This window comes from Hemitrygon akajei, chromosome 9 (genome assembly GCF_048418815.1).
Source record: "Hemitrygon akajei chromosome 9, sHemAka1.3, whole genome shotgun sequence".
Taxonomy (NCBI): Eukaryota; Metazoa; Chordata; class Chondrichthyes; order Myliobatiformes; family Dasyatidae; genus Hemitrygon; species Hemitrygon akajei.
The window spans coordinates 71,016,280-71,031,781 of NC_133132.1; the positions used below are offsets into that span (position 1 = coordinate 71,016,280).

General features: G+C 48.3%; 1 protein-coding gene across 7 annotated transcripts in view; it reads right to left on the minus strand.

The window, feature by feature from the left end:
• Positions 1 to 54: 54 nt before the first annotated feature.
• Positions 55 to 15,502, minus strand: part of LOC140733231 (tau-tubulin kinase 1-like) — a 67,178-nt gene continuing 51,730 nt past the window's right edge. For all 7 annotated transcript variants that reach the window (XM_073056283.1, XM_073056280.1, XM_073056281.1 and 4 more), the window contains 3 exons: positions 4,570 to 5,678; positions 1,124 to 1,462; positions 55 to 483 (listed from right to left, as the gene is read on the minus strand). In XM_073056283.1, the coding sequence (XP_072912384.1) occupies positions 441 to 483; positions 1,124 to 1,462; positions 4,570 to 5,678 (1,491 nt within the window). In that variant the 3' untranslated portion in view covers positions 55 to 440. The remainder of the gene's footprint in view (positions 484 to 1,123; positions 1,463 to 4,569; positions 5,679 to 15,502) is intronic.

The window sequence follows — 15,502 nt, forward strand, 5'->3', positions numbered from 1 at the left end:
GTGTCTCGGTGCCGCATCGTGACCGACAGGAGGCTAGGTCCAACCACAGAGAGGAGCAAGCAATCAGGGTGTTTAATTAAAGTTCAGTGCCAGTGACAGGTGATGCCAATGGCCTGGGCCAAGCCAGAATGCCTGCCACTCACACCCACTGTGCCAGGGCAGGGACAAGAGCAGCCGCTGCTGGGAGGAGTCCATCGGATGCTCCTGGTGAGACACAGAGGGCTGGCCACCGCTGTGCTGCAGAAATCGAACGCATGCCATCGGTCGGAGCCGGGAATACAGGTGCCATGCAGCATACATCACCCCCCATATCTTACAATATAACTGCAAATGTGTAAACGTTAAGGTAACTGCTTTGTAGAAGCCGTTAAATATTCCGGAGGAGTTCCTGGAACCCTGCTTGTACCAGCCGTCCTTCACCAATCCAGGGCGTAGAGGCTTCACGGGCAGAAGATTCGCCGCTCGGCTGAACTGGTCACTGAGCTGGGGACACAAGATGGAGCATCAGATGGGATAACTCAGACCAGATCACCACAAGCACCTGATCTCACACATTCTCCACACGGGTCAAATGTAGCAGGGAAGTTTACAATGAATGACCGGACCACTGATGTACAGGAAATGGAGAGCAGGACCTTATTCCCTAATAGTAGCAACATACACATTGGATGGTAAGGCAAGGCAACATACGGCATGCTTGCTTTCATCTGTTAGGGCCTCGTGTATAGAGTCAGGAAGTTACGTTGCATCTACACGGTCCAGGAGGGATGCGGAGGCTTTAGAGAGAGCGTGAAGAAGTTCACCGGGGTTGTTTTGATTTGAGGATTGGAGCCATATGGAGAGGTTAAACAAATATTTTTATGCAGAGCAGGTGGGTGCCTGGAATGGGCTGTGGGTGGGTGCTGGTGGAAGCAGATATGATAGTGGTAATCAAGAGGCTGTTAAATAGGGGATGAGGGAGATGGTCAGTGTGCAGTTTAATTTGGTATCACGGTTGCCACAGGGCCTGTTCCTGTGTAGTATTGTTGCATGTTCCCTATTGTGTGACGATGAAAGTATCAGCCCACCACCCCATGCAGGGTTCTGAGCCCAACCCCAGACACCTCCCCCACCACCCCTGTACCTGGCTGCCCGCTGCCTGGCTCTGCTGACCACGCACTGGGCCCTGGCCTTGGAGGAGGGGGCTGGGGGACTGAGCTGTGGCCTGGGACCAGCCCCAGACAAGGGTGTATGCTGCCTCCAGTTCTCCAAGGTTGCCCTCCTGACCCGGCAGGGTGACGGGCTGTCTGTCCTCGACTGGGGACGCATCCTGGCTGAGGCGCTAAGGCTGCGGGAGGGGAGAGCTGGACTCTCGTAACATCGCAACGTCCCTCCCTGGGAGCAAGGGCTGCCCGCTGCCGATATGGCCGCCTTCATAGCATCCTCAGTGGGAGAGGCAGGAACCAGGGCGGGGAAGCTGGTCCTGTGGGAGAGCACAGAGAAAGAATGTAAGCGAGAAGGCAGCGGGCTGTAGAAATGGGGAGAGGGGTGTAGGGGCTGGAGGGGTTACAGGGATCGAGAGGGGTGTAGGGGCTGGATGGGTTACAGGGACAGGAAGGAGTGTAGGGGATGGAGGGGGTTACAGGGATGGGGAGGGGTGTAGGGGCTGGAGGGGTTACAGGGACAGGAAGGAGTGTAGGGGTAGGTGGGAGTTAGAGGGACAGGGAGGAATGTAGGGGTTGGAAGGGGTTACAGGGACAGGAAGAGGTGTAGAGGTAGGTGGATGTTATAGGGACGGGGAGGGGCATTGTGAATCATGTTCTGAGCTGTTACAGAAACCAGTTAATTGAATTTTCACACTGTAACTGATGTCCTGTCTGTACAGAGCCGCCCAACTCTCCGCTTAGTTCTGACTCAGTCTCAATTCAAAATGGACAATTCCTTCCCCCACAGATGCTGCTCAACCAGCTGAGTTCCTCCAGCAGGCCATTTGTTGCTCCAGATTCCAGTGTCTGCAGGCCCTGATGTTTGTATTTATCCCAAATGTAAGCTGATTTTTGAGGATAACACAGAAAAAATCCCTCAGCCATGAAGATTAAACTTTAAAAACAAAAGGTATTCCCTGCTCACTCAGTTTACAGAACTACTGGTCAGTCATAATGTCTGGTGCAGGACACCAGGCTCTGATGCACACTCAGGGAAGCTGATGATGTAAATATTGTCCCCTCACTGGTCACTACTGTCCACAGACATTCCCTGTCCCCTCACTGGTCACTACTGTCCACAGACATTCCCTGTCCCCTCACTGGTCACTACTGTCCACAGACATTCCCTGTCCCCTCACTGGTCACTACTGTCCACAGACATTCCCTGTCCCCTCACTGGTCACTACTGTCCACAGACATTCCCTGTCCCCTCACTGGTCACTACTGTCCACAGACATTCCCTGTCCCCTCAGTGGTCACTACTGTCCACAGACATTCCCTGTCCCCTCACTGGTCACTACTGTCCACAGACATTCCCTGTCCCCTCAGTGGTCACTACTGTCCACAGACATTCCCTGTCCCCTCAGTGGTCACTACTGTCCACAGACATTCCCTGTCCCCTCAGTGGTTACTACTGTCCACAGACATTCCCTGTCCCCTCAGTGGTTACTACTGTCCACAGACATTCCCTGTCCCCTCAGTGGTCACTACTGTCTCTCTATGTTCAAAGTAATTCCCTGTCTCTGTCCCATTTCCTACACACACACACACACAGACTGCTCAGCCGCTGCTTAGAACTGCATCAGGTAGAACAAGGACATGGCTGGGGTCTCACTCTGTTGCTGAGTAGAGAGATGGGGGAGTGTTGGTTGGAATCTAAACCTTCCTGGGTTCTGGAACAGTTCCATAGTAATGGAAAAATGCCACTGTTCAGCCAAGGAAGAGAGAACTCAGGAAAGGACAGGCCAATCAGTTTAGCATCTGTCACTGGTGAAAGCAGGTTACAAAGGACAATTGTCATTGTGAATGGGAAGGAGCAAGGTGGATCCGAGCAAATGTAGATGTAGGGTATTTGGAGATCCAAAATCCCACATAAGCAGTTGGTGGCAGATCTATTGGTAACACTGTTAGACATGGGCGAGCTATCAGAAGCCAGAGGGTGAATAATGTTATGTCTTTCTCCAAGAAGGGCTACGAGGCCAAGCCAGTGGAACTACTGGCTGGTGAGTGGTGGGAAAGTTAATGGAGGGGTTTCTGATGTATGGAGTTTTGACAAGGTTCTGCATGGTATGCTAGTTTGGAAGATGAGATCACCCGTGATCCAGAGTGAGTAGGCATATTCGACACAAAATTGGCTTGGTGGTAGGGGACAGAGGGACAGAGGGTTTTTTTTAAGACTAAGTGCCTGTGACCAGTAGTGTGCCCCAGGGATCAGTGCTGGGTCCACTGTTGTTTGTCATATATTAATGACTTGGATGAAATATCGTTTGCCGGTGACACCAAAATGGATGGTGGTGTGCGCAAGATCACAACAGAATCTAGATCAACTGGGAAAAAGAGCAAAAATATGACAGACGGTATTTAATTTAGACAATTACAAAGTGTTACACTTGGGAAGTTAAACCAGGGCAGAACTTGCACAGTAATTGACAGGGCTTTGGGGAGTGTTGTAGAACAGACGGAGAGATATAGGTACACAGTTCTCTGGAAGTGATGACAAGAGTACACAGTGTGGTGAAGAAGTCACTTGGGTGATTTGCCTTCAATGGCTAAGGGACTGAGTACATGAGTTGGACATCATGTAACAGCTGAAAAGATGTTGAAACCTCACTTGTGTGCATTTCTTGTTTTCCTAGAGAATGGCGTGAAGCTGAGGGTAGAAAAGTGGCTATTTTTCCTCAGGTGGAGGAGTAGGGAGAGTTTGATCCAATTTTCTAGGTGAATAGAGAATTTTAAGGTCAGTGTGCGGTGAGCAGAGCTGTCAGTGGTCTTTCAATCTGCCTCTGTAATGTTTGGCTGGTGTCTGTGCACGACCCTGTGGGCCTCCAGCAGCCAGAATTCGTTCTCTGCCCATCCCACTGATTCAGGGGCACAAACACTGGGAGGAGACTGGAACAGGACAACGTCTGTGTCAGGAGGCCTTTTATCTTCAAACTTCTGTGCAAAGCTGTTGTTGGGATTACATAACTAATGGAGATGCTTCTTTCCATGATAAAATCAGAACATGCTGGAAACACTCAGCAGGTCAGGCAGCATCTGAGAGCTCCCATCACCATACTACAGGCTCTCCAGGGGCTGGACTTGAGGAGTGGCAGCCAGAATCCCTTCAAGCTCTTCCCTGATAACAATGCCTACTCTGCACCCTTCTCCAAACTACCTCCCAGCACTGATCCCTCCAACACCTCTCCTCCACCAGTTTGGCTGCCCTAACCATACCAGTGTCCCACATTTATTCCTGCCTCACTGTCCCATTCCCATCCCCACTCACCCTGCTGCCAACCTGTGCCCATCCACGTCTCCCAACACACTTGCTCTGTCCCACCAGACCTGTGGCCCGTCCATCACCGCCCCCCCGCAGCCTCTCCCAGACTGTGCTGGTCCGTACCTGTGCCCTGTTCGTGGTGGGCTGTTCTGTGCCAAACTCCTTTCCCAGGGGCTCCGCGGGGTCTTGGCAGGGCTGATAGGCCGTGGGATCCTGCTGTGTGGTCTGCGGCCGGGGGTCCGGTGCAGGGAGGTGTCAGAGGCCGTGTCCTCCTCGGAGGCAGTGGGGGGCTGCTGGTCGCCAGGAATGCGGGGACCCTGCCTGCGGCCTGCCAGCAGCCGGGCCAAGCTGGAAGGGGGCCGGCTGCCCCTTTGGCCCAATCGCTCCCTCAGTGAGGCAGAAGCCGAGGCTGAGTGCTCAGAGCCTGTATCCTCCTCGGGCAGCAGCACGGGTATGCGGCTCGGCCGGGCAGGCTGGCAGGGAGAACGAGGGCCACGGGCCCTCCTCCCCCGGCCTAGTGTTGGCTGTGGGCTGGCCGGCCCATTTTGCAGGCTCTCCCCCCCTGGCTCCAGGGCCTGGAAGAACTCATAGTGGTCATGGGGCAGGAGGTGCCCACCCGACGACATGATGTTGAGGTGGCTCTTCTCAGCGATGTGCAGGAAGGTGCGCTCCACCTTTGTGAAGGGGCAGGATGCAGCGGCTGGTGGTGGGCCTAGTGGCCTGGCCTCCGATTTGATGAGGGAGGAGAGGGTGCCAGGCTCAGACACGTCTAGCTGGCTTCCCAGGGGCTGCGCCCTCTCACCCTGTGGGGTCAGGGCGGCCAGTGTGCCCTGCTCGCCCTCTTGGGCCACCTCGGGCAGTGGTGATCGCTGGGCATCCCCCGGTGAGAACAGCACCAGAGTCCTGGATCCCTCCTCGGGCTCAGCCTCACCTTCCAGCCCCCGACTTGGCCCTGGACCCAGCCCTGGCCCCCGGCCTTCCTCTGCCAGCAGGGTGGAGGCCGCTGCCTCCTGGCTGCTCCCACTGCTCCTGCTGCTCTCCTCTGAGCTCAGCTCACCCTGCCCTGTGCCAGCCCCCTCCTCTGGAGCCCCACCGCTGGCCAGCTCTTCACCCCTTGACCCTGCCTCACACTGCACCAGGTGCCAGCCCACAGGGGTGACCCAGAGCTGGGGGGGGCTGGCAGAGGCTCCCGATACCCCAGGGGGTGTCCAGTCCACAGCGGGCATCGCCATCTGCAAAACAAAGACCCTGTGTTAATCATCTACCCCTTAACCATCCCACCTCACCCCTAAACCCCCCCAACACCCTCAACCTGACCCAACCTCTTACCCACAGCCTTGACCCAACTCTGATCTCTAACCTGTCAAATCTCACCCCAGCCACGATCTTCAACCCGTCGCTTCAACTCAAGCCTGACCTCCGACCCACAGCATAACCAACTCTGACCTCTGACCCACAGCTCACCCAGTCAGTGCTGTGTGTGTGAATGGTCAGAAGCCAGGGCGAGAGCTGAGCAATAGAACACGAGCCCAGAAGTGATGTGGAATTGTGTGAGACCCCAGGGAGCCCACACCCACCTTGGGACAGTAATGGATGAGAGATGTGGGATAGATGGGAGTGGGTGTGAGGAGATGTAGCATGGGTGGGGATGAGGGATGAGGGTATGGGATGGTAGTTCTCCCTCTGTTACAGTGGGGTGGGAAATTACCAAACAGGCTGGAACTATGAGTGGGGTGTTTTTCCTTCCTCAGTTCCGTAGGGAGAGGCAAGGACTCTCCAGTGTCTGTAGCACTACCCACTCCCTGGTCTCCCTCCCAATGAGGGAGAGACTTTGCTGGGTCTGAGGATGCAGGGGTTGGAAGCCAGGAGCAGTGCCCATCACTGGGTGGACAGTTGGAAAGGAGGATCTGGGGAGAGGGTGAGGGTGTCAGAAAGCTTTTTCGGGATCCTGGTGACAAGGGATTACAACCACAAGGTGTAAGCAGAGAAGCTGGAGAAATGTTTCTCATATGGACACAGTGCTGAGGGATTGGATGGGGTACGTTGGATCACAGACCATAATTCAATTGGTTTTAAAATAGTTATGTAAAAAGATAGCACTGGTCCACAAATTAAAATCTTAATTTTATGGAGGCTTTTCCAGGGGCTCTAGCAAATGGAAGGCTTTAAAAAGTAGGGAGAGTTCACAGTCAGCACCTTCCTGCTAGAGTGAAAGGCAAGGCTGGCAGGTATAGGATGAAGGATACGAGGCTCTGGTGAGGAAAAAGGAGGAGGCATATATCAGACAGAGACAGCTGATACCAAGTGAATCCCTTGAGGAGTACAAAGGATGTAAGAGTACACAAATGGATATCGAGTGGGCAAAAAACTGACATGAGATATTCTTGGCAAATAATGTAAAGCAGAATTCAATTTTAGGAGTAAAAGGGTCATCTATGTGTAGGAGACAGATGAGAAGTTAAATAAACTTTTCTTGTTTTTAGTTCATAATCAGGTTTATTATCACTGACATATGTCATGAAATTGTCATGGAAACTAAGTAAATCAGAGAAAGGAACAGTGATGCCCTGATGCACATTACAAATGATGGCAGAGTAAAGGTGGATTAATCTGCAGGAACTGACCCAATGTATCCTAAGACATTGAAAGATTGGAGAGAAGAAATTGCTGGGCCCTGGCAGAGATACTTGTATCTCCATTAACCACAGCTGAGGTATCCGAAGACTGAAGGATGGTTAATATTGTGCCTTCATATACAAGCATGGAGACTACAGGCTGGTGAGCCTAACATCAGTGGTGGCAAAGGTACTGCAGTGGATTCTGAGACAGCGCCTGCCAGCATTTGGAAAGGCAAAGACTTATTTGGCATAGTTGATATGGCTTTGTGTGAGAGAGATTGTGTCTCATGACAGTTTTTTTTGAAAAGGTGACAAGAGCAATGATGAGGGCAGAGCAGTAGATATTACCCAAATGTACATGAGTACAAAGTTCCACATTTTAGGCTGGGCCAGAAGGTTCGATCACAAGAGATGCAAGATGGTAAGAGGAAACAGAGGGCTGTGATGGAGGCTTTTTCTCAGATTGGAGGCCTGTGCACAGTAGTGTGTCACAGGGCCCTTTGATGTTTGCCATCCATATTAATGATTTGGATAAGAATGAGGATGGAATGATTCAGTTTGGAACACAGAATATGAAACAGTACATCACAGGAACTGGCCCTTCGGCCCAGACCGTCTGTCCCCAAACACGATGCTGAATCTCTTCTGCCTGTACGTAATCTGTATTGCTCAATTTCCTGAACATTCTCTGTCTATCTAGTAATCTCTTACATATCACTCTTGTATCTGTTTCCACCCCTCTCTCTGCAACCCATTCTATAAATCTACTGCTCTGCAACCCTTTCTATAAACTTGCCCACATATCTCCTTCAAATATTACGCATGCTCTCTAGTATTGGACATATCTGGAACGATTCTGTTTATCAATGCCTCTCATATTCTTATAAATGTCTATCCAGTCTCTCCTCAACCTCCAACACTTTGGTATCCTGGTGAACCGTGTCATTTCCAAAACCTTCATATACTTATTGTAATGGGATGACCAGAACTGTACACACAGTACTCCAAATGCAGCCAAATCAAAGTTTTATACAGCTGCAACATGATTTCCTTACTCTAATGCTCATGCCCTGACCAATGAAGGCAAGTATGATGTTTTCCTTCTTTAATCAGTCTACCTATTTGTGTAATTCAGTGAGTTATGGACTTTGGACTCCAAGATCGCCAATTTTGTGGGTGACCCCAAATTGATGGTGTAATTGACAGGTTGTCTTCTTGTAAACTGGGAAAGTGGGCAAAGGAATGGCAGATGGAATTTATCTCAGACAAGTGTGAGGTGTTGCATTTTGTAAACTAAACAGGCCAGGACTTACACAGTAAATGGTAGGACCTGGAATGTGCTATAAACCAGACACCTAGGGTTCAGGTGCATAGCTTGCTGAAAGTGGTGACCACAGACATCGTGGTGAAGAAGGCATTTGACACTTGCCTTCATTGGTTAGGGCAATGTTACAATTGTACAAGATTTTGTTGATACCTCACACACAGAGTACTGTGTGCAGTTCTGGTCACTCAGCTATAGGAAGCATGTGGTTAAGCTGGAAAGGGTGCAGGAAAGATACAAGAGGATGTTATTGGAACTGAAGGGCTTGACTTACAAGAAGGCACTGATTAAAAGACTGACTGGCAAGAGACTTTTTCTGCTTGGCTACAGGTGATTCGTGGTGTTCTACAGGGGTTTCAAGCTATAAGTCAATGATTTGGAACGAGGGGACGTCACGTGATGACGTAGGATCGAGACGTGGAAATCCAGCTCTCCCGTAAAAAACCAGTAAAATAATGTTTAAGTGAAGAAAAGTTAGTAAATACTTTTTAAAAATTACTTATAAACTACTCAGGATTGTCTTAAGATATGTCTCCTAAACAGAAGCAGAAGAAAACTACTACTTTGAAGACAACACAAGTTGGTAAAGAATCAATGCTGACCACCATGAAAGAGCCTCAGGCTCAAGTGCATTTTACCTCCGGCGATACAGAACAAGAAACTGCGGCAACATCAACCGTTTCCAAAAAAAAAGGGCAACAGGAATTGCGCATGCGTGAAGGAAGGGGCATGCGCAAACACGAGCAACCCAAACTACAAATCCCAGCTATGATCGGAACTGAAAGTGAAAGTGAATATGAGGTGGGATCAGATTCTCTGGATAAATCAGACGAAGATGAAGAGGTTGGAGGTGATATTGGAGACATAAAAAAATCCTTGGTGCAAATAATGCATGAATTAAAAGCATTAAAAGTAATAAAAAATATTAAAAATATGAAGATTATATTTGATAAAATGATGAAAAGACAGGACAAAATGGACAAGAAAATTAAAAACTTGGAAGAAACAACGGGAGACACCATTGATAGAGTGAATAAAATGGAAGATAATATTTCTGCCTGGACATCAGAAAGAAAATGGTTGTTGGAAAAAGTGGATGTATTTGAAAATTTTAGCAGATGAAATAATATTAAGATTGTTGGACTTAAAGAAGGTATAGAGGGAGAGGATCCAATAAATTTTTTTCAAAAATGGATTCCGGAAATTTTGGAAATGGAAGAAGGAACCCAGTTAATTGAAATTGAAAGGACTCACAGAGCCTTAAGATCAAGACCTCAAGTTGATCAAAACCCATGATCAATCTTGATAAAATGCTTAAGATATCAAGATAAAGAAAAGATCCTGAAGGCGGCTGCCCAACGTGCCAGAAAGAGAAACGGGCCATTGATGATAGAAGGGAAAACAGTTCTTTTCTACCCTGATATAAGTTATGACCTTTTGAAGAGAAAGAAGGAATTTAACCCAGCAAAAAAAGTTTTATGGGAAAAGGGTTATAAATTTATATTGCGCCACCCAGCAACCTTGATAATTTTTTTGGATGACGGAAAAAGATGATCTTTTACTGATTATCGGGATGTGGAAGAATTTGCACAAGAACTCCCAAATATTCGCTAACCACAGCCAAAGATTTAAAAGTGAAACGGATTAAAGATGAAGACAGGGACAGTGAATGGAGTTGATGGATGTTTAAGGACAGAAGAATATTTAAATATATTCTTAATTATATGATACAGGGGGAGAAAGGTAAAAGTTTGAGAAATATTAATCGAGAGTAGTGATAATTATTTTTTCTTCTCTTATATATACTTTTTTATGTTACAGGGGAGCTGGGGGAACTTCGGATCGATTGCTACGGGATTCACGTGTATAATCATGGCGATTGCCATGACCCGTACAACGGAGGGGGGTAATGTGTTTTTTTTATTCACAACATTAGTAGGGGGGTATTTTGTTTTTTTTTCTTTATAATCTATTTTTCTTTAATCTTTCTTTCTTTACCTGGACAATCGGGGGGTGGGGGGGGGGGGAGAGACACATAGCAACACGGAGAATTTTAAAAAGATTCCCCAAGGTACTACAAAAGTTGAAAAGTTAGGTATTACTATAGACTGGAGTAACCCTGTTAAAAATAATGACTAATTTACTGAATTTTTTAAGTTTTAATGTTAACGGGCTTAATGGACCGGTGAAAAGAAAAAGAATTTTAACATACATTAAGAAAATGAAAATAGATATAGCTTTTAGCTGCATTCCATTTGAAAAAATTACTTATAATTTAAGAAATAAATATGAAATATTTCTGAAAATTTGGCACCCTTATTTACAAAAGGTAGGATTAAATATATAGGTGCTCCAAAGATAAAATTATTGGTTAATTGGGGAAATAAATAAATAAATATACTAAAGCTATTATGAACTCCGTGGAGCATGTGGGGATCTTCCGATATCCAGGCGTTCTTTCTTTCTTTTTTCCCCTCTTTCTTCAGTGATATGTTAGGGGGGAGGGGTTAAGGGGAGGGGGGAAGGGTTGATAATTTTTTTTTCCTTCTGTAACCATTTGAAAATTCAATAAAAATATTTAATAAAAAATGATTTGGAACGACAGAATTGATGGCTTTGTGGCTAAGTTTGTAGATGACACAAAGCTAGGTGGAGGGGTAGGTAGTATCGAGGAAGCAGGGACTGCAGAAGAACAAATTAGGAGAATGCATATAGAAGTGGCAGGTGGAATAGAGTGTAGTCAAGGACTTTGGTAGAAAGAATAAAGGCGTAGACTATTTTCTAAACAGAAAAATTCAGAAAACAGAGGTACAAAGGGACTTGGGAGTCCTTGTACAGGACTCTCTACTACAGGTTAACCATGTAGTTAAGGAAGGCAGATGCAATGTTGCTAATTCACTTTGAGAGGAATAGAATAAAAAAGTGAGGATGTAATGCTGAAGCTTTTTAAGGCATCAGTTAGACTACACTTGGAGTATCGTCAGCAGTTTTGGGCCCCATATCTAAGAAAGAATGTGCTGGTATTAGAGGGGGTCCAGAGGAGGTTCATGAAAATGATTCCAGAAATGAAAGGGTTAACATGAGGAGCTGGCTCTGGACCTGTACTTGGAGCTTAGAAGAACGAGGGGGGATCTCATTGCAACCTATCAACTACTGAAAGGCCGAGATAGTGTGGAAGTGTAGAGAATGTTTCTTATTCTATTTAGAGAATTTTATTTAGCCAGAAGGTGATGAATCTGTGGAATTCATTGCCACAGATGGCTTTGCAGGCAAAGTCATTGAGTATATTTAAAACAGAGTTTGATTGGTTTGTGGATTAGTAAGGACATCAAAGGTTACGGGGGAAGGCAGAACAATAGGGTTGAGAGGGATAATATATCAAACATGATGGAATGGTGCAGCAGACAATGGGCCAAAAGGCCTAATTCTGCTCCCAAGTCTTATGGCTATGGCTGTTTTCCCTGGAGCAAAGGAGACTCAGGGGTGATCATATACGTTTGTAAAGTCATGTGGGGCAAGTGAACAGCTACAGTTTTTTCCCCAGGATAAAGAAGTCCAAAACTAGGCATAGGTTTAAAGTGAAAAGGAAAATGTTTAAAGGGGACTGGAAGGACAGGTTTTACCACACAGAGGAGGATGATGGTTATGTGGTAAGGGCTGTCAGGGGAAGTATAGGTGGTGGGTACATTTACAGCTTTTACAAGACAGGTGAGCAAGGTTCCCAACCTGGGATCCAAGGATCCCTCGGTGAATGGTAGGGGTCCATGGCATAAAAAAGGTTGGCAACCCCTGGTTTAGAGGGATATGGGCCAAACACAGGCAAATGGGATTAGCTTGGTGGCACCTTGGTTGTCATCGACCAATATGCCGTTTGAATACAGTGGAGAGATGTGCGGTAGTTGGACAGGGTAGGTGAAGGGAATGTGTTCCTAGCAGAGTTGGAGAACGTGGACATGGGTTAGAAGGTAGTGTGGTGTGCTGAATCTGGGGGTAGAGGGTCAGGCTGTGGGACTCACTGTCTGAGTGCAGAGCTGATTCCCTTGTGCTCTCCTACAGGTGATGGAGAGCAAAATTCATGGGATTGTGGGAAGAACAGGATCACTGTACACAGAGTCATTAGTGAATATGTCTGCTGACAGCACTGTTGAAAATACAGTATGCCACAATGCTGGTGGAGAGGGAGTTCCAGGTTTTAGACTCAGTTACAGAGACTGAGTGGCGAGATATTTCCCAGCTGGGAGGGGAACCATCTTCTCTTGCTTGAGTTTGGGAGGATCTGTCCAGGTATTGGTGGTGTGGAGAGGGGGTGGATGGGGAAACGATTGAGCAGCTCTCTTGGATAGTGTTGAGTTTGAGAGTTGTTGGAGCCGCACACATCCCGGCCAACGGGTGGTGTCCATCACCCTCCTGACTTGTGCTTTGTGGATGGGGTGTCAGGAGGTGAGTCACTCACCACAGGATGGCCAGCCTCTGACTTGCTCATGTGGTCAATATGATTTCTGAGGTATTGTGTACTACAATGAGACCGTTAGCATACTGAGAGATTGTGAGAGCCCCTAGGCTGGTTTCAGAGCTGACCACTTCCACAAATCCACCTGTCCACCAATATCCCCTATTCACCCACCCTTTGCCACGTCCAGTTCCCTGGCTTTCTTTCCAAACAAAGATTTGGAACAGCCAAACTTTGAAGGTGCACGTGTTGGGGTTGGACCTGACTGGGGCCTGTACACTGCAGTGTTGGGTGTCAGGGGACATGATGTTAGGTACTGTGCCCAGCCAACGCATCCAGAGGTCTGGTTGTCAGACTCTCTGCTATCTCACCAGATGGTGTACAGAAAGGGTGTTTCTTTCCAAAGACCAGATGGACAGTGTCCCTGGCCCTGAGCAAAGGGCCCACCGTGGGTGCAACCACCACACAGCAGGTGTACTCTTCAATGTCCCAGAGAAGCGAGGTTGGACATCACCCCAATTTCCCTCTGCAGCTAACTGTTCCTGTAGCTGGTGTCGGAGGAGAACACTGAATGACTGCCTACCACCTCATCTGGAACTTGCATGACTATGCCTCGCCTACAAGGAGCTGGGGGTCATTCAGTGCCGGGTGCTGCCTGGTAAATGGCGAACAGTGAACGTAATGTGGTAAGTTGCCTAACCTGGGTCTGTAGGTGACAGAGCCTCAGTACTCGGCTCTGGCTGGGCTTGTGGAGCCAGGAACAGCTGGATCACTCTCAGCACAAGGAGGGAATGGCTCCCATCCCATCACAATGAGTGTATCTGACCCAGAACTTCTTCTGGAGGTGGCCCACACATGCACTGTCCCTTAGAAACTCTCTCTGTGCTGTTCCGCCAACTGTTTTCTGTGCAGGAAGGGTCCTGCAACTCTCCACCTCCTGACCCTTGTTTGCTGTACAGACACCCGAGATGGTCTGTTCTACCACTGGGGTGTGCCCAGTGGAAGAAGGCCTGTCTTCACAGGATTCCTTCCACTTTACATTGTGGACTTGGGGTGGAGAGCTTAGGACAAAACAGTCCCATGCAACAGGTTTATAAGTTGGATCACAGACTCCCAGTGCACTTGTTAATTTGACAGTCTGGAATAGTCAGTGTTCCACAAAGTGGTCAAAGCTCCAGTCGTGGTTTATCTCAAGGGGCTGTTCTTCAATTTCTGGCTGAACTTCAGCCCCAAGCTCCAGATCATTGGGCACAATACCAGGGCAGAGATGCAAAATATAGAGCATGAAACTCCCTCTACACTGTCCCAATACACACTTCCATGGCACAAATTAAAACAGAGCATGAAACTCACTCTACACTGTCCCACCACATACTCCCAAGGTCAGCCACAGGTAAGCTTCCTCTTTACAGTCCCATCACACACTCCTAGGGCACCGGTCAGACAGAGTGAAGCTCCTTCTACACCACCCTATCACACACCCCCAGGGTTAGAAACAGAGTGAAGTTCCCTCCTCACTGTTCCACCACACATTCCCAGAGTTAGACAGAGTGGAACTCTCCCTACACTGTGCTCTCGCTGGGGTAGTGGCAGGGGTAATGACTGAATGGGTTGCAGTAAATCCCTGTGTGCCTGCATTTTGCCCTGAAGGTGTGTACTTGCTGTCCACTCTGGGTGTGGACACTCCCCCTTGGTTGCCCAGCAAAGGGCTGGGCCCCGGTGGAATGGGCCTTGTGGGTCTGGCTCCCTGTGGGAAGGGCGGGGGACTGGCAGCATCTCTGGACGAGAGCTCTGCTGAAAACAGCAACAGTTACACCTGTGCGAGGAACGCGGAGACTGTAAGAATGAATTTGTGCCTTTGCTGCCCTGCTGTGTGGAGTGGGGGGCTGCTGGTTCATGCACCCACCCCACAGCCCCTTTGCCTGGCCAGTGAGGCTGCTCTGTCACCACTGCTCCCGGTGCCCAGGTTGGCCCTGCTGTCTGCCCTGTGGTCTGAGCGTGGAGCTGGGGGTCAGTACACCGTGCCCATCATTCACAAAAGAGACAGATGAGACTACAAAGAATCAGAGGCAACTGCAGACGAGTCTGATCTCCAAGCTTTAATGACATCTGGGGAAATATACAGCTGCCATTGCAGATGTTTACACTCCATACAAGGGCAAAAGGCACAAATTCAAGTTTAGAGTTCCGTCTGAATCCTCGCGCCACTCTGCATAAAGCCGCTCAGTTAGAAATTACAATTTACAATCCTCAGCCAGTATTTACAGCACGTTCCATGCAGAAGGATACTGCCCGTCCACAGACAGTTCCATATAATACAGTGGCTCGTGGTAAAGCCAGTGAGCAGCCTGAGTTACATGCAAAGACCCCCCCTCCCCTTTATTCACAGTAGTAAGAATTCTGATTAAAACTGCATTATACAATGAATTCAGTGCGCTACGCTTCAAGTTAAAAAACCCATGGGCGTAAAGTTGTAGTGTAGTGACTAATCTAATTGCCCACAACTGTGGGAACACTTGTAACATGGTCTTTCCCAGCAATAATCGGCTCCATATCCCTGCTCCCAATCTGTGGAGAGCCCCTTGGTCAACATCAGCCTAAAGAGGGGTGGGGCTAGCCTGTTGTCTGGACAGTCAGGGAAAAAAGGTGGGCTCTTCGCTGGGT